Source organism: Oncorhynchus mykiss, chromosome 11 (assembly GCF_013265735.2).
Source record: "Oncorhynchus mykiss isolate Arlee chromosome 11, USDA_OmykA_1.1, whole genome shotgun sequence".
Taxonomy (NCBI): Eukaryota; Metazoa; Chordata; class Actinopteri; order Salmoniformes; family Salmonidae; genus Oncorhynchus; species Oncorhynchus mykiss.
In genome coordinates, this window is record NC_048575.1 from 16,497,125 (window position 1) to 16,515,170 (window position 18,046).

Consider the following 18,046-nt stretch of genomic DNA (forward strand, 5'->3'; position numbering starts at 1 on the left):
TTAAACGTGTACTATTAATGCCCCTTCCGAAACTGATATAATCAAAGAAAGACAGTAGCTAGCTAGCACAAAATAGAATTTAAATCAACTGTGCTGGCATAGCTCCAGTTCTCTCAGTGGTTTGCTGTTTCACCATGTGTAAATAAAACTTTATAATTCTGTAGGAAATGACATGCGCATGCGTTTACCGGTACACCAGCGGTGAATTGGTTTTACGTGAATTCTGTAGGGAGAAATTGGCCAGTTTTTCCTATTCAATATTGTTCATACAACAGTAAGCGACAACACGTCACCACTGGACGAAAAGAAGATCTGAGCTGTAAAAAAATATGCCCAAGAACAAAGGTAAAGCGTTAGAATTGCCGTCTTTTCCCGTAATGTGTGGCTATCTCTGTCCGGCATCTCTGACTAGCTACACGCATTGAAAACGTGACATAATTGAATCAAAGACCGTAACCTTCTAGTTTAGCTAGCTAACCAGCATAATGTCTAGTTAACCAGTAACTAGCTAGAGTTCATGTTCAGAAGTAATGGTACGTACAAGCTAGCTAAGTGAAGTTTACAGCAGCCAGCTCGCTATATTGTATTTTTTAAGTGGAGCAAATTAATATAATTCTGTCGTTTAGCTAACTAAGTTAACCGGTTTGCTCATCACTCACGATACTAACACAGGCATTTAGATGGTAGATAACGTTATCTATTCAGCTTACAACACCCATTCACACCCCAGTCAACTGGTTACACTTGCCTGAAGAAATTTAACAGGAAAGTTTCAAGTACTGGCTGTAGTAGGCCATATGGCTTATCTGCGGTCTGTATTACTGTAAAACATCGTCACATGTTGCTATAACACATGTTCCTCTTGTAGATTATGATACAGGGAAAGAGGAATTTGGGGTTCACATCACTGCCTAAAATGGTAAACTCAGCAAAAAAAAAAGAAACGCCCTCCCTGTCAACTGCGTTTATTTTCAGCAAACTTAACATGTGTAAATATTTGTATGAACATAACAAGATTCAATAACTGAGACAAACTGAACAAGTTCAACAGACATGTGACTAAGAGAAATTGAAAATTGTGTCCCTGAACAAAGAGGGGGTCAAAATCAAAAGTAACAGTCAGTATCTGGTGTGGCCACCAGCTGCATTAAGTACAGCAGTGCATCTCCTCCTCATGGACTGCACCAGATTTGCCAGTTCTTGGTGTGAGATGTTACCCGACTCTTCCACCAAGGCACCTGCAAGTTCCCAGACATTTCTGGGGGGGGAATGGCCATAGCCATCACCCTCCAATCCAACAGGTCCCAGACGTGCTCAATGGGATTGAGATCCGGGCTCTTCGCTGGGCATGGCAGAACACTGACATTCTTGTCTTGCAGGAAATCACGCACAGAACGAGCAGTATGGCTGGTGGCATTGTCACGCTGGAGGGTCATGTCAAGATGAGCTTGCAAGAAGGGTACCACATGAGGGAGGAGGATGTCTTCCCAGTAATGCACAGCGTTGAGATTGCCTGCAATGACAACAAACTCAGTCCAATGATTCTGTGACACACCGCCCCAGACCATAACAGATCCAAATTGATCCCGCTCCAGAGTACAGGCCTCGGTGTAACGCTCATCCCTTCGACGATAAACGTGAATCTGACCATCACCCATGGTGAGACAAAACCGCGACTCGTCAGTGAAGAGCACTTTTTGGCAGTCCTGTCTAGTCCAGCGACGGTGGGTTTGTGCCTATAGGCGACGTTGTTGCCAGTGATGTCTGGTGAGGACCTGCCTTACAACAGGCCTACACGCCTTCAGTCCAGCATCAGTTTATTGCGGACAATATGAGCATTGATTGAGGGATTGTGCGTTCCTGGTGTAACTCGGGCAGTTGTTGTTGCCATCCTGTACCTGTCCCGTAGGTGTAATGTTCAGATGTACCGATCCTGTGCAGGTGTTGTTACACATGGTCTGTCACTGCGAGGACGATCAGCTGTCCGTCCTGTCTCACTGTAGTGCTGTTTTCGGCGTCTGACTGTACAGACATTGCAATTTATTGCCCTGGCCACATCTGCAGTCCTCATGCCTCCTTGCAGCATGCCTAAGGCACATTCACTCAGATGAGCAGGGACCCTGGGCATCTTTATTTTGGTGTTTTTCAGAGTCATTAGAAAGGCCTCTTTAGTGCTCTACGTTTTCATAACTGTGACCTTAATTGTAAGCTGTTAGTGTCTTAACGACCGTTCCACAGGTGCATGTTCATTATTTATTTATTTATTTATTTATTTATTGTTCAATGAACAAGCATGGGAAACCATGTTTAAACCCTTTACAATGAAGGTCTGTGAAGTTACTTGAATTATCTTTGAAAGACAGGGTTCTGAAACGGGGACGTTTCTTTTTTTTGCTGAGTTTATTTAGGTTAGCTAGCTATTGGGCTCAATAATCACAGGTCAAGGGGAAACTCAATACCTTTACCTTACATAGCTAATGTAGTTAAATACTCTTCCAGGACCTTCAGAAAGTATTCATACCTCTTGACTTATTCCACATTTAGTTGTTACAGCCTGAATTCAAAGTTGGTTATAATGTTGCTTATTCTCTCACCAACTACACACAATATCCCAAAATGACAAAGTTAAAACAACATGTTATTAGAAATGCACATTTATTGAGTTTGTTGTTACAGCATTAAGAATGTCTTTCTGGGTTAGTCTCTGAGCTTTGCACACCTGGATTGTACAATATTTGCACATTTTTCTTCTTAAAATTCTTCAAGCTCTGTCAAGTTGGTTGTTGATCATTGCTAAACAGCCATTTTCAAGTCTTGCAATAGAAAGCTGATTTTTAAATCAAAACTGTAACTAGCCCACTTAGAAACATTCAATGTCAACTTGGTAAGCAACAGTGTATATTTGGCCTTGTGTTTTGTGTTATTGTCCTGCTGAAAGGTGAATTTGTCTCCCAGTGTCTGTTGGAAAGCAGACTGAACCATGTTATTGTCACATATAGAAAGAACATTTCTTTCAATAAACAGACAGTATTGTGGAATAACTACAATGTTGTTTATCTGTCCTCAGTTTCTCCTATCGCAGCCATTGAACTCAAACTGTTTTAAAATCACCATTGGCCTCATGGTGAAATCCCTGAGCGGTTTCCTTTAGAGGTTGACCGATTATGATTTTTCAACGCCGATACCGATTATTGGAGGATCAAAAAAATCCGATACCGATTAATCGGACAATTTATTTTTATTTATTTATTTGTAATAATGACAATTTACAACAATACTGAATGAACACCTTTATTTTAACTTAATATAATACATCAATCAAATCAATTTAGCCTCAAATAAATAATGAAACATGTTCAATTTGGTTTAAATAATGCAAAAACAAAGTGTTGGAGAAGAAAGTAAAAGTGCAATATGTGCCATGTATAAAAAGCTAACGTTTAAGTTCCTTGCTCAGAACATGAGAACATATGAAAGCAGGTGGTTCCTTTTAAGGTGAGTTCAATATTCCCAGGTAAGAAGTTTTAGTTTGAGGTTATTATAGGAATTATAGGACTTTCTCTATACCATTTGTATTTCATTAACCTTTGACTATTGGATGTTCTTATAGGCACTTCAGTATTGCCAGTGTAACAGTATAGCTTCTGTCCCTCTCCTCGCCCCTACCTGGGCTCGAACCAGGAACACATCGACAACAGCCACCCTCGAAGCATCGTTACCCATCGCTCCACAAAAGCAGCGGCCCTTGCAGAACAAGGGGAACAACTACTCCAAGTCTCAGCGCGAGTGACGTTTGAAACGCTATTAGCGCATACCCCGCTAACTAGCTAGCCATTTCATAGGTTACACCAGCCTAATCTCGGGAGTTGATAGGCTTGAAGTCATAAACCGCTCAATGCTTGAAGCACAGGGAAAAGCTGCTGGCAAATGCACGAAAGGGCTGTTTGAATGAATGCTTATGAGCCTGCTGCTGCCTACCACCGCTCAGTCAGACTGCTCTTATCAAATATCAAATCATAGACTTAATTATAACATAATAACACACAGAAATACGAGCTTTAGGTCATTAATATGGTCAAATCCGGAAATGATCATTTCGAAAACAAAACGTTTATTCTTAACATGAATTTCTTTAACTAAATCTGCAGGTTTAAAAATATATACTTCTATGTTTTGATTTTAAGAAAGTCATTGATGTTTATGGTTAGGTACATTCGTGCAACCATTATGCTTTTTTTGCAAATGCGCTTTTGTTAAATCATCCCCTGTTTGGCGAAGTTGGCTGTCTTTGTTAGGAAGAAATAGTCGGCACAGTTCGCAACGAGCCAGGCAGCCCAAACTGCTGCATATAGCCTGACTCTGTTGCACAGAATGCAAGAGAAGTGACACAATTTCCCTAGTTAAAAGAAATTAATGTTAGCATGCAATATTAACTAAATATGCAGGTTTAAAAATATATACTTGTGTTTTGATTTTAAGAAAGGCGTTGATGTTTATGGTTAGGTGCACATTGATGCAACGACAGTGCTTTTTCCGCGAATGCGCTTGTTAAATCACCCGTTTGTCGAAGTAGGCTATGATTCAATGATATATTAACAAGCACCGCATCTATTATATGCAATGCAGGACAAGCTAGATAAACTAGTAATATCATCAACCATGTGTAGTTAACTAGTGATTATGTTAAGATTGATTGTTTTTATGAGATCCGTTTAATGCTAGCTAGCACCTTACCGTGGCTCCTTGCTGCACTCGCATAACAGGTAGTCAGCCTGCCACGCAGTCTCCTCGTGGAGTGACATGTAATCGGCCATGATTGGTGTCCAGAAATGCTGATTACCGATTGTTATGAAAACTTGAAATCGGCCCTAATTAAATCGGCCATTCCGATTAATCAGTCGACCTCTAGTTTCCTTCCTCTCCGACAACTGAGTTTGTATATTTGTAGTGACTGGGTGTATTGATACACCATCCAAAGTGTCATTACTCCTTCTCCCAAATCCATTCAGCTGATGTTCTGAAAGAGCTGCAAAATCTGGACCCCTACAAATCAGCCGGGCTAGACAATCTGGACCCTTTCTTTCTAAAATTATCTGCTGAAATTGTTGCCACCCCTATTACTAGCCTGTTCAACCTCTCTTTCGTGTCGTCTGAGATTCCCAAAGATTGGAAAGCAGCTGCGGTCATCCCCCTCTTCAAAGGGGGGGACACTCTTGACCCAAACTGCTACAGACCTATATCTATCCTACCATGCCTTTCTAAGGTCTTCGAAAACCAAGTCAACAAACAGATTACCGACCATTTTGAATCTCACCATACCTTCTCTGCTATGCAATCTGGTTTCAGAGCTGGTCATGGGTGCACCTCAGCCACGCTCAAGGTCCTAAACGATATCTTAACCGCCATCGATAAGAAACATTACTGTGCAGCCGTATTCATTGATCTGGCCAAGGCTTTCGACTCTGTCAATCACCACATCCTCATCGGCAGACTCAACAGCCTTGGTTTCTCAAATGATTGCCTCGCCTGGTTCACCAACTACTTCTCTGATAGAGTTCAGTGTGTCAAATCTGAGGGTCTGTTGTCCGGACCTCTGGCAGTCTCTATGGGGGTGCCACAGGGTTCAATTCTTGGACCGACTCTCTTCCCTGTATACATCAATGAGGTCGCTCTTGCTGCTGGTGAGTCTCTGATCCACCTCTACGCAGACGACACCATTCTGTATACTTCCGGCCCTTCTTTGGACACTGTGTTAACAACCCTCCAGGCAAGCTTCAATGCCATACAACTCTCCTTCCGTGGCCTCCAACTGCTCTTAAATACAAGTAAAACTAAATGCATGCTCTTCAACCGATCACTACCTGCACCTACCCGCCTGTCCAACATCACTACTCTGGACGGCTCTGACTTAGAATACGTGGACAACTACAAATACTTAGGTGTCTGGTTAGACTGTAAACTCTCCTTCCAGACCCATATCAAACATCTCCAATCCAAAGTTAAATCTAGAATTGGCTTCCTATTTCGCAACAAATCATCCTTCACTCATGCTGCCAAACATACCCTTGTAAAACTGACCATCCTACCAATCCTCGACTTTGGCGATGTAATTTACAAAATAGCCTCCAATACCCTACTCAACAAACTGGATGCAGTCTATCACAGTGCAATCCGTTTTGTCACCAAAGCCCCATATACTACCCACCATTGCGACCTGTACGCTCTCGTTGGCTGGCCCTCGCTTCATACTCGTCGCCAAACCCACTGGCTCCATGTCATCTACAAGACCCTGCTAGGTAAAGTCCCCCCTTATCTCAGCTCGCTGGTCACCATAGCATCTCCCACCTGTAGCACACGCTCCAGCATGTATATCTCTCTAGTCACCCCCAAAACCAATTCTTTCTTTGGCCGTCTCTCTTTCCAGTTCTCTGCTGCCAATGACTGGAACGAACTACAAAAATCTCTGAAACTGGAAACACTTATCTCCCTCACTAGCTTTAAGCACCAACTGTCAGAGCAGCTCACAGATTACTGCACCTGTACATAGCCCACATATAATTTAGCCCTATCAACTACCTCTTTCCCAACTGTATTTAATTTATTTATTTATTTTGCTCCTTTGCACCCCATTATTTTTATTTCTACTTTGCACATTCTTCCATTGCAAAACTACCATTCCAGTGTTTTACTTGCTATATTGTATTTACCTTGCCACCAAGGCCTTTTTTTGCCTTTACCTCCCTTCTCACCTCATTTGCTCACATTGTATATAGACTTGTTAATACTTTATTATTGACTGTATGTTTGTTTTACTCCATGTGTAACTCTGTGTTGTTGTATCTGTCGAACTGCTTTGCTTTATCTTGGCCAGGTCGCAATTGTAAATGAGAACTTGTTCTCAACTTGCCTACCTGGTTAAATAAAGGTAAAATAAAAAAATAAAAAATAAATTAATAACTTCACCGTGCTCAAAGGGATATTTCATGTCTGCTTTAAAAAAAAAAAAAACATCTACCAATACGTGCACTTCTTTGCGAGGTAGTGGAAAACCTCCCTGATCTTTGTGGTTGAATCTGTGTTTGAAATGTACTTCTCGACTGAGGGACCTTACAATTATCTGTATGTGTGGGGAACAGAGATGAGGTAGTAATTAAAAGATAATGTTAAACACTATTACACAGACTCATACAAAGGTCTCCCTCACCCTCCATTTGGCAAATCAGACCATAACTTTATCTTCCTGATTCCTGCGTACAAGCAAAAACTCAAACAGGAAGTACCTGTGACGCACTCAATTCAGAAGTGGTCTGATGAAGCAGATGCTATGCTACAGGACTGTTTAGCTAGCACAGACAGGAATATGTTTAGGGATTCATCCGATGGCATTGAGGAATTTGTCACCAGCTTCATTCATTGTTTAAACAAATAAAATACTATTCAACTTTTTATTTAAATAGGCAAGTCCGTTAAGAACATATTGTTATTTACAGTGACGGCCTACCACTTCGTGATGAGCGGTTACAATGACGGTTGATGCCCCTGTTAATAAGTGCATTGATGACGTCATTCCCACAGTGACCGTATGTACATATCCTAACCATTGATCGTCCTTGATGTTTCTACCTTGATTGGAATCCACCTGTGGTAAATTTAATTGATTGGACAGGATTGTGTTGAGGCACAGATCTGGGGAAGGGTACCTAAACATTTCTGAAGGTCCAAGAACACATAAGGGCCTTGGTCAGGGAGGTGACCAAGAACCCAATGGTCACTCTGACAGAGCTCCAGAGTTCCTCTGTGGAGATGGGAGAACCTTCCAGAAGGACAACCATCTCTGCAGCACTCCACCAATCATGCCTTTATGGTAGAGTGGCCAGACGGAAGCCTCTTCTCAGGAAAAGGCACATGACGGCCCACTTGGAGTTTTCCAAAAGGCACCTAAAGGACTCTCAGTCCATGAGAAAAAATATTATCTGATGATATTTTTTTATATTTTACCCCTTTTTTCTCCCCAATTTCATGGTATTCAATTGTTGTAGTAGCTACTATCTTGTCTCATACAACTCCCGTACGGGCTCGGGAGAGACGAAGGCTGAATGTCATGCGTCCTCCGATACACAACCCAACCAGCCGTACTGCTTCTTAACACAGCGCGCATCCAACCCGGAAGCCAGCCGCACCAATGTGTCGGAGGCTACACCGTGCACCTGGCAACCTTGGCTAGCGCGCACTGCGCCCGGCCCGCCACAGGAGTCGCTGGTGCGCGATGAGACAAGGAGATCCCTACCGACCAATCCCTCCCTAACCCGGACGACGCTAGGCCAATTGTGCGTCGCCCCACGGACCTCCCGGACGCGGCCGGTTACGACAGAGCCTGGGCGCGAACCCAGGGACTCTGATGGCACAGCTGGCACTGCAGTACAGCGCCCTTAACCACTGCGCCACCCAGGAGGCCTGATGCTTTGACCTGAATGTTAAGAGTCACATCTGTAGGCAACCTGGCAGCATCTCTACAGTGAAGCATGGTGGTGGCATTATCATGCTGTGGGGATGTTTTTCAGCAACAGGGACTGGGAGACTAGTCCGGATCGAGTGAAAGATGAACGGAGCAAAGTATAGAGATCCTTGATGGGAACCTGCTCCAGAGTGCTCAGGACCTCAGATTAGGGCGACGGTTCACCTTCCAACAGGACAATGACCCTAAGCACACAGCCAAGACAACGCAAGAGTGGCTTCTGTATATGTACAGTACACCGTTACCTCAATTACCTCGTACTCCTGCACATCGACTCGGTACTGGTACTCCCTGTATATAGCCATGTTATTTTCTACTCCCCATATCTAGATGGCCATGTTATTCACTGTATTTATTCGTCATGCCACTATTTATTTTTATCTATACCTTTTTTTTCCCCTTTTTTCTCTCCAATTTCGATGTATCCAATTGGTAGTTAGTCTTGTCTCATCGCTGCAACTCCTGTACGGCCTCGGGAGTCGAAACACAACCCAACCAAGCCGCACTGCTTCTTGACACAATGCCTACTTATCCCGAATCTGTAGTGACACTGCGATGCAGTGTATTAGACCACTGCACCACTCAGAGGCCTCATGCCACTATTTCTAGTTAATTCCTCGTCTTTAACTCTGCACTGTTGGGGTTGCAAACTTAGACTTAAGACCTTTTCAGCTAAATATTTTCTATTAATTTGTAAAAATGTCTAAAAACATTATTCCACTTTGACGTGTGTGTGTAGGCCAGTAACACAATCTCAATTTACTTTATATATTTTTTTTCTTCAGGCTATAACACAACAAAATGTGGAAGAAGTTGAGGGCTGTGAATATATTCTGAAGGCACTTCATACAGTCTGGATGAGAGTGTCTGCTAAATTACTAAAAGTGGTCTGACGGAATTTATTTCTCTCTGTCCTATCTCCAGGTAAGGGAGGAAAGAATCGTAGACGTGGAAAGAATGAGAACGAGTCAGAGAAGAGAGAGCTGGTGTTCAAAGAGGATGGGCAGGGTGAGTGGAGGGAGTGAGGGTGATGGGGGAGTGCAGGGGTCTCTGCCAGGGCTTGTGGGAGGTGCAGGTTTTTGCTCCAGCAAAGCAGTAACATGGCTGATTAAACAAACCAAGTCTTTGTTCAAGACATGATTGGTTGATTAGTTGGTGTGTTACTGCTTTGGCTGAAGAAAAAGCCTGCACCTACACCAGCTCTAAAATAAGAGTAATTTTTTATGTTGTAAAATAACAACTGCCAGTCTCTTCCCTGTGTAGAATACCTTAACTGCTCATAACAGTGTTCTAGATTGAATATGCAGCTCTCTTTTGTCCAGGGTTCTGGATTGCAGATAGAACTAGAGCCCTGTTTTAGAGCAGACGTATTGCATTGAAGGTGTTGGCATTCAAACGTAATGATCAGCATGTTTATATTCAGTGGGAGCAGTGTACCCCTCTCTCCTGTGCTGTAGAGTACATAGATGAATTCGGAAGCTTACATACGTCTTAGAAAATACATTTAAACTCAGGTTTTCACATTACCTGACATTTAATCCTAGTAAAAATTCCCTGTCTTAGGACAGTTAGGATCACCACTTTATTTTAAGAATGTGAAATTTCAGAATAATAGTAGAGAATGATTTATTTCAGCTTTTATTTCTTTCATCACATTCCCAGTGGGTCAGAAGTTTACATACACTCAATTAGTATTTGGTAGCATTGCCTTTACATTGTTTAACTTGGGTCAAACATTTTGGGTAGCCTTCCACAAGCTTCCCACAATAAGTTGGGTGAATTTTGGCCCATTACTCCTGACAGAGCTGGTATAATGGAGTCAGGTTTGTAGGCCTCCTTGCTTGCAAAAACTTTTCAGTTCTGCCCAGAAATGTTCTATGGGATTGAGGTCAGGGCTTTGTGATGGCCACTCCAATACCTTGACTTTGTTGTCCTTAAGCCATTTTGCCACAAATTTGGAAGTATGCTTGGGGTCATTGTCCATTTGGAAGACCCATTTGTGACCAAGCATTAACTTCCTGACTGATGTCTTGAGATGTTGCTTCAATATATCCACATCATTTTCTTTCCTCATGAGCCATCTCTTTTGTGAAGTGCATCAGTCCCTCCTGCAGTAAAGCACCCCCACAACATGATGCTGCCACCCCTGTGCTTCACGGTTGGGATGGTGTTCTTCGGCTTGCACGCCTCCCCCTTTTTCCTCCAAACATAACGATGGTCATTATGGCCAACCAGTTCTATTTTTGTTTCATCAGACCAGAGGACATTTCTCCAAGAAGTACGATCTTTGTCCCCATGTGCAGATGCAAACCGTAGTCTGGCTTTTATATGGTGGTTTTGGAGCAGTGGCTTCTTCCTTGCTGAGTGGCCTTTCAGGTTATGTCGATATAGGACTTGTTTTACTGTAGACATAGATACTTTAGTACCTGTTTCCTCCAGCATCTTCACAAGGTCCTTTGCTGTTGTTCCGACATTGATTTGTACTTTTCACACCAAAGTACATTCATCTCTAGGAGACAGAACGCATCTCCTTCCTGAGTGGTATGATGGCTGCGTGGTCCCATGGTGTTTATACTTGCGTTATATTGCTTGTACACATGAACGTGGTACCTTCAGGCGTTTGGAAATTGCTCCCAAGGGTAAACCAGACTTGTGGAGGTCTATCATTGTTTTCTGAGGTCTTTTCTGATTTCTTTTGATTTTCCCATGATGTCAAGCAAAGAGGCACTGAGTTTGAAGGTAGGCCTTGAAATACATCCACCGGTACACCTCCAATTGACTCAAATGTCAAATAGCCTCTAAGCTTCTAAAGCCAAGACATAATTTTCTGGAATTTTCCAATCTGTCTAAAGGCACAGTCAACTCAGTGTATGTAAACTTCTGACCCACTGGAATAGTGATACATTGAAATAATCTGTCTGTAAATAATTGTTGCGAAAATGACTTGTCATCCACAAAGTAGATGTCCTAACCGACTTGCCAAAACTATAGTTTGTTAACAAGAAATGTGTGGAGTGGTTGAAAAACTATTTTTTAATGACTCCAACCTAAGCTTCTGCAAACTTCCGACTTCAACTGTAGGTGTGTCCCTCTCCGGTGCTGTAGAGCACATAGTGTATGTAGGTGTGTCCCTCTCCGGTGCTGTAGAGTACATAGTGTATGTAGGTGTGTCCCACTCCGGTGCTGTAGAGTACATAGTGTATGTAGGTGTGTCCCTCTCCGGTGCTGTAGAGTACATAGTGTATGTAGGTGTGTCCCACTCCGGTGCTGTAGAGTACATAGTGTATGTAGGTGTGTCCCTCTCCAGTGCTGTAGAGCACATAGTGTATGTAGGTGTGTCTCACTCCGGTGCTGTAGAGTACATAGTGTATGTAGGTGTGTCCCTCTCCGGTGCTGTAGAGTACATAGTGTATGTAGGTGTGTCCCTCTCCGGTGCTGTAGAGTACATAGTGTATGTAGGTGTGTCCCTCTCCGGTGCTGTAGAGTACATAGTGTATGTAGGTGTGTCCCTCTCCAGTGCTGTAGAGTACATAGTGTATGTAGGTGGGTCCCTCTCCGGTGCTGTAGAGTACATACATAGTGTATGTAGGTGTGTCCCACTCCGGTGCTGTAGAGTACATAGTGTATGTAGGTGTGTCCCTCTCCGGTGCTGTAGAGTACATAGTGTATGTAGGTGTGTCCCTCTCCGGTGCTGTAGAGTACATAGTGTATGTAGGTGTGTCCCTCTCCGGTGCTGTAGAGTACATAGTGTATGTAGGTGTGTCCCTCTCCGGTGCTGTAGAGTACATAGTGTATGTAGGTGTGTCCCTCTCCGGTGCTGTAGAGTACATAGTGTATGTAGGTGTGTCCCTCTCCGGTGCTGTAGAGTACATAGTGTATGTAGGTGTGTCCCTCTCCGGTGCTGTAGAGTACATAGTGTATGTAGGTGTGTCCCTCTCCGGTGCTGTAGAGTACATAGTGTATGTAGGTGTGTCCCTCTCCGGTGCTGTAGAGTACATAGTGTATGTAGGTGTGTCCCACTCCGGTGCTGTAGAGTACATAGTGTATGTAGGTGTGTCCCACTCCGGTGCTGTAGAGTACATAGTGTATGTAGGTGTGTCCCACTCCGGTGCTGTAGAGTACATAGTGTATGTAGGTGTGTCCCTCTCCGGTGCTGTAGAGTACATAGTGTATGTAGGTGTGTCCCACTCCGGTGCTGTAGAGTACATAGTGTATGTAGGTGTGTCCCTCTCCAGTGCTGTAGAGCACATAGTGTATGTAGGTGTGTCCCTCTCCGGTGCTGTAGAGCACATAGTGTATGTAGGTGTGTCCCACTCCGGTGCTGTAGAGTACATAGTGTATGTAGGTGTGTCCCACTCCGGTGCTGTAGAGCACATAGTGTATGTAGGTGTGTCCCTCTCCAGTGCTGTAGAGCACATAGTGTATGTAGGTGTGTCCCTCTCCGGTGCTGTAGAGTACATAGTGTATGCAGGTGTGTCCCTCTCCGGTGATGTTGAGTCTCTCTCTCCTGTAGAGTATGCCCAGGTGATTAAGATGTTGGGCAATGGGAGGTTGGAAGCCATGTGTTTTGATGGAGTGAAGCGGCTCTGCCACATCCGAGGAAAACTCAGGAAAAAGGTCACACACACACACACACACACACACACACACACACACACACACACACCCCCATCACACTGAAACAGAGGAAACCCTGACTGATGCCGACTCAAAGCTTTTTTCACTATGGACTGTCAACTGTTACACTGTATGGACTCAAGTGTATCTAATGAATTTAATTTGTGTTTTCATTAAGTATTCAGACCCCTTGACCTTTTCCACATTTTACATTACAGCCTTATTCTAAAATTGTATTTAAAAAAAATAATAATAATCCTCATCAATCTACACACAGTACCCCATAATGAAAAAGCTAAATCCGGTTTAGACATGTTGCTAATTTATTACAAATATAAAACATTTAAATATGACATTCAGACCCTTTACTCAGTACTTTGTTAAAGCACCTTTTTGCAGCGATTATAGCCTCAAGTCTTCTTTGGTATGATGCTACAAGCTTGGCACACCTATATTTGGGGAGTTTCTCCCATTCTTTGCAGGTTGGAGGTGAGCGTCACTGCACAGCTGTTGTCAGGTCTCTCCAGAGATGTTTGATTGGGTTCAAGTCCGAGCTCTGGCTTGGCATGACGCTTGACATTCAGGCCAAATAGTTCAATCTTGGTTTCTTTATACCAGAGAATCTTGTTTCTCATGGTCTGAGAGTCCTTTAGGTGCCTTTTGGCAAACTCCAAGCGGGCTGCCGTGCCTTTTACTGAGGAGTGGTTTCCCTCTGACCACTCTACCATAAAGGCCTGATTTGGTGGAGTGCTGCAAAGACTGTTCTGGAAGGTTCTCCCATCTCCACAGAGGAACTCTGGAGCTCTGTCAGTGACCACTGGGTTCTTGGTCACCTCCCTGACCAAGGCCCTTCTCCCCCGATTGCTCTGTTTGGCCGGGCGACGAGCTCTAGGAAGAGTCTTGGTGGTTCCAAACTTCTTCCATTTAAGAATGATGGAGGTCACTGTGTTTTTGGGGACCTTCAATGCTGCAGAAATGTTTTGGTACCCTTCCCCAGATCTGTGCCTGGACATAATCCTGTCTCTGAGCTCTACAAACTACCTCATGGCTTGGTTTTGGCTCTGACATGCAACTGTGGGAACTTTTATATAAACAGGTGTGTGCCTTTCCAAATCATGTTCAATCAATTGAATTTACCACAGGCGGACTCCAATCAAGTTGTAGAAACATCTCAAGAATAATCAAAGGAAACGGGATGCACCTGAGCTCAATTTATTTAGTCTCATAGCAAAGGGTCTGAATACTTATGTAAATAATGTATTTTTGTTTCTTATTTTTAGTTTATTAACTCATTCTAAAAACCTGTTTGCTTTGTTATTATGGGGTATTGTGTGTAGATTGAGGGGGGAAAAATGTATTTAATCCATTTTAGAATAAGGCTAATTTAACAAAATGTGGAAAAGGTCACGGGGTCTGAATACTTTCCAAATGCACTGTATATTAACCAAACCTTTAGATTGTTATCTATTCATCTGATTAATTCCTCAAAAGCATTCTTGCGTTTCTCGCCTCTCTTCTTTCAGGTGTGGATTAACACGTCCGATATCATCCTGGTGGGATTGAGAGATTACCAGGTGAGATGACCAGCAACATACCACTGCAGTTGTTGTAGGGTGTGAGTCTGTTTGTTCGTCACTGTATCATAAAAAGAGGTTTGGGTTTCTCTCTCTCCCCTATAGGACAACAAAGCTGATGTGATCCTGAAGTACAATGCAGATGAGGCCAGAAGTCTGAAGGCTTACGGAGAACTGCCGGAGCACGGTGAGTACCAGGAAGAGTAGCTGTCCCTACGGTAACAGCTAATGGGGTTTGTATAGTGGTCATGTAGGAGAGGAAACAAGGAAAGGAAGCTAGTTGAAATGATTGAGGCACACAGACCATGACATCCACTGTTGACTGCTCTTTCTTGTCCAATTTCTGTTTTGTTTGCACTACCCTGTTCACTCTCTGATACCTCTCCTTTCTATGTCCTCCCTCTCTTAGCCAAGATCAACGAGACCGACACCTTCGGTCCTGGGGACGATGAAGACATCCAGTTCGATGACATTGGAGATGATGACGAGGACATTGATGATGTAGGTGCTAAATCTATACTTGTATTGCTTTCTGAAAGTTTAAATTTAGAAGTGTTTTTTAATTCCCTCTTCTCCTTTCCCCCTCTCTTCCTTCAGATCTAAGGACTTTCTACCAGAGGGTATGGTTCGATTTTCCCCTCCTCGCTGAAAATCAACACAGGACTTCTGTACCCCCCCCCCTCCCACACACACACACCAAATTTCAAGGTTGACCCTCCCAATTTCTCATTGATACCATGACTGCAGCTACTCACAATCTCTTGCGTTATCTTTTTAATGTATTTATATCAATTTCACGCAGAGTGGAATTTACTTACAAGTACAGAATCTCTGGATTCGCAATAAAAAGATAAACCATTTTATGTTTGGTCTTGCGTTCTGTATCATTGTAGTTGAAAGTGAACGTTGCTCTTTATATTAGTTTGGATGAGTTTTTATTTATTACGAAACACATTACTCCTGAAGTTGCCTCTGTATCCTTTGAAATGTTTGTTTAATTCGATATTGTATTCCGATGACATTTGTTTGTATTGATCAAAGCCTAATTGAAGGCTCTACCTCCCCTTCTGTTTTTCAACAGTGTCTGTATTTTTCTATTGTTTACCCATGTTGGTTGGTTTGTCTGTTGGTTTTATGTTTGTTTTGATCCACTACCAGAGGGATGTCACAAAGCATCACTCGGTTTAAGGTCATTCAAAACAATGTTTTTAGATGGGGTTATTTTCCTAAGCTATTCTTGAATATGGGTTGTCTCATCAATTATTCCATGCCTATTTCTAGAAAATATTAACTTATTTTAGAATATTATGGAATGTTATTTGTCTGTTATCTCCTCGGTCCTGCTTTGTGACACCTCCCTGTCTGTCAGAGAAAACAGCTAGCTGCTAACTAGCCTGGTGCTCCAGTGTTGCGCAGGTTGGAATTTATGAATATTGCCGTGGAGGCAGCACTGCAGTGGTCGCTAGCTGGCACAGCCACAAAGTCATAACCCTAATGCCTGACTCAAACCTTCAATTAAGACCAAAAAGCACTGTTTTGTTTTCATACATTTTTACGATATAGACCATTTTTACTTTGCAGTTGGTTCATTTAGTGCAGGGATGGGCAACTCCAGTCCTCGGCAGCCGGAGTGGTGTCACAATTTTTCTCCATCCTTAGCATACATGGCTGGTTAAACTAATTGCATTCTAAACTGAAGATCATGATTAGATGATTTATTGGAGTCAGGTATTTTAGCTGTGACACCAATCAGGCTCCTGAGGACTGGAGTTGCCTATCCACGATCTAGTGGAAATCGCTCAGTTCTACCTCCAGGGCAAGATTCATGACAATCAACGTGCCTGTTGCTGCCCTAGTCAATTCCTCTGTTCCTTTACTGTCATGCCTAAGATGTCATGCAAGGCTTGGCATCTATAGAGGAGTTGGCAACAACACATACAATGTATGGGACTAGCCTAGATAAATATCACTGGACTGTGTCTGTCTTGAACACCACTGCCAGTGCTTGTGTTGAGCTATAATGTACTATGATGTCTGATGGCTCACTATAGGGATTTCCAATAAATAACTTAATTCCATGGGCTTGACATGATCTTTCTGAAGTTGCATTTCATACAAAGTTAGGGTGGCACACAAATGGCCCAATGTCGTCAGGGTTAGGAGAGGGTTTGGCCTTCGTTGTAAATAAGAATTTGTTCTTAACTGACTTGCCTAGTTAAATAAATCAAAAAATGTCTTCCCTGAGAAAGATGTTAACCTGTGCTTGTTTGTATGAACCAGGCGGTGGCGCCACATTCAAACCTTATATAAACCTTGTATAAACCTTATCCACGTGGTTATTACATTAATAATATTACACAATGCCGTAGTAATAGAAACATGTTTCTGTAATACAGTTTTTTTTTTTTTAATTGAACATTCTGTTGGTCTTTATATTTGTAAAGTTTGTATGTAGCATATGGAGATGTGTGAAATTGACTCCTCAGCCAGAAGTGTCCCCCAATTGTGCAGCGGAGTAGCTGGCTTTTGGCGTGGCGCGACTGGTAAAATGCTTCGGGAGGGCATTCACTTGAGCTAGTTAAGCAGAGGTCCTGGGTGGTATGGGGGGTGATAAGAGACTTAATAAAGCCTAGGCCACCGTATGTCTGCGTGACGCCTGCATGTAGCGTCAACTAACATGTCGTCATATCAACACCTTACTAACGTCTGCGTGTTAATGAAAGTCATACGGTGGATATTTATATGAATTAAATCTCAACCATAAATGTTAGAAACTTACCGTTTTCCCCGTGCAAGCCGACATGCCGATGTAGCCTCTGAGTATAGCCTATGGCTTGTGTATTCCCTGTTATCGCTAATGGCCTAGAAAAGATTGACCAATCTATAGGTAATCTGTCTTGTCTTCAACACCTCGTGGTTTGTTATCTCATCTTGCTGTAGATCTACATGTTAGCCAATCACAGACTGTGTTGTTACCAGTTCCCAGTAGCTTACATCAGACAACCAATAAGAGTTGTGTCCAGGACTTTCAGTCGAATAGAGGAGTTCATAGGCTTTCCCAGAGGGTCCTTGCTATTCTGAATTCTTGGGATGTCCCTACCTCCTATCAAGTGTAAATGTAAAATGGTTAAGTTTAGTGTTAGTTTAGGGTTCAGGGTAAGGATGTCCCAAGGAATCCGGATAGCAGTGATTGTTCATAGAGTGAGAGACTAGCACGGTATTTGTTAGCTCGGTAGCGACACAGACATTCAGCAGAAGCGATTTTCGAGTGTTTGCCCCAGATAGTTCCCTTAGAGATTATGAAAAGAATTACCAAGATGTCCTTGATCCAACTGAGTAA

At 42.9% G+C, this 18,046-nt stretch overlaps 1 protein-coding gene across 2 annotated transcripts; it reads left to right on the forward strand.

Moving 5' to 3' along the window:
* The first annotated feature begins 154 nt into the window (after positions 1–154).
* Positions 155–16,784, forward strand: LOC110535384 (eukaryotic translation initiation factor 1A, X-chromosomal). Of its 2 annotated transcripts, none has more exons than XM_036935049.1 (7): positions 155–345; positions 9,440–9,523; positions 13,029–13,132; positions 14,656–14,706; positions 14,812–14,893; positions 15,116–15,204; positions 15,304–16,784. In XM_036935049.1, the coding sequence occupies exons 1-7, from the start codon at positions 330–332 to the stop codon at positions 15,307–15,309; spliced, it is 432 nt and encodes a 143-aa protein (XP_036790944.1). In that variant the 5' UTR covers positions 155–329; the 3' UTR covers positions 15,310–16,784. The 2 variants fall into 2 exon arrangements, with proteins under 2 accessions (XP_036790944.1, XP_021476031.1); XM_021620356.2 differs by having other exon boundaries at positions 157–345; positions 15,116–15,207.
* The last annotated feature ends 1,262 nt before the right edge of the window (positions 16,785–18,046 follow it).

Excerpts from the sequence above, each read along its gene's own strand:
- LOC110535384 (XM_021620356.2), top strand. Across the intron at positions 14,707-14,811 it reads TGGGATTGAGAGATTACCAG|GACAACAAAGCTGATGTGAT; the intron begins GTGAGATGACCA and ends TCTCCCCTATAG. Across the intron at positions 14,894-15,115 it reads CGGAGAACTGCCGGAGCACG|CCAAGATCAACGAGACCGAC; the intron begins GTGAGTACCAGG and ends TCCCTCTCTTAG.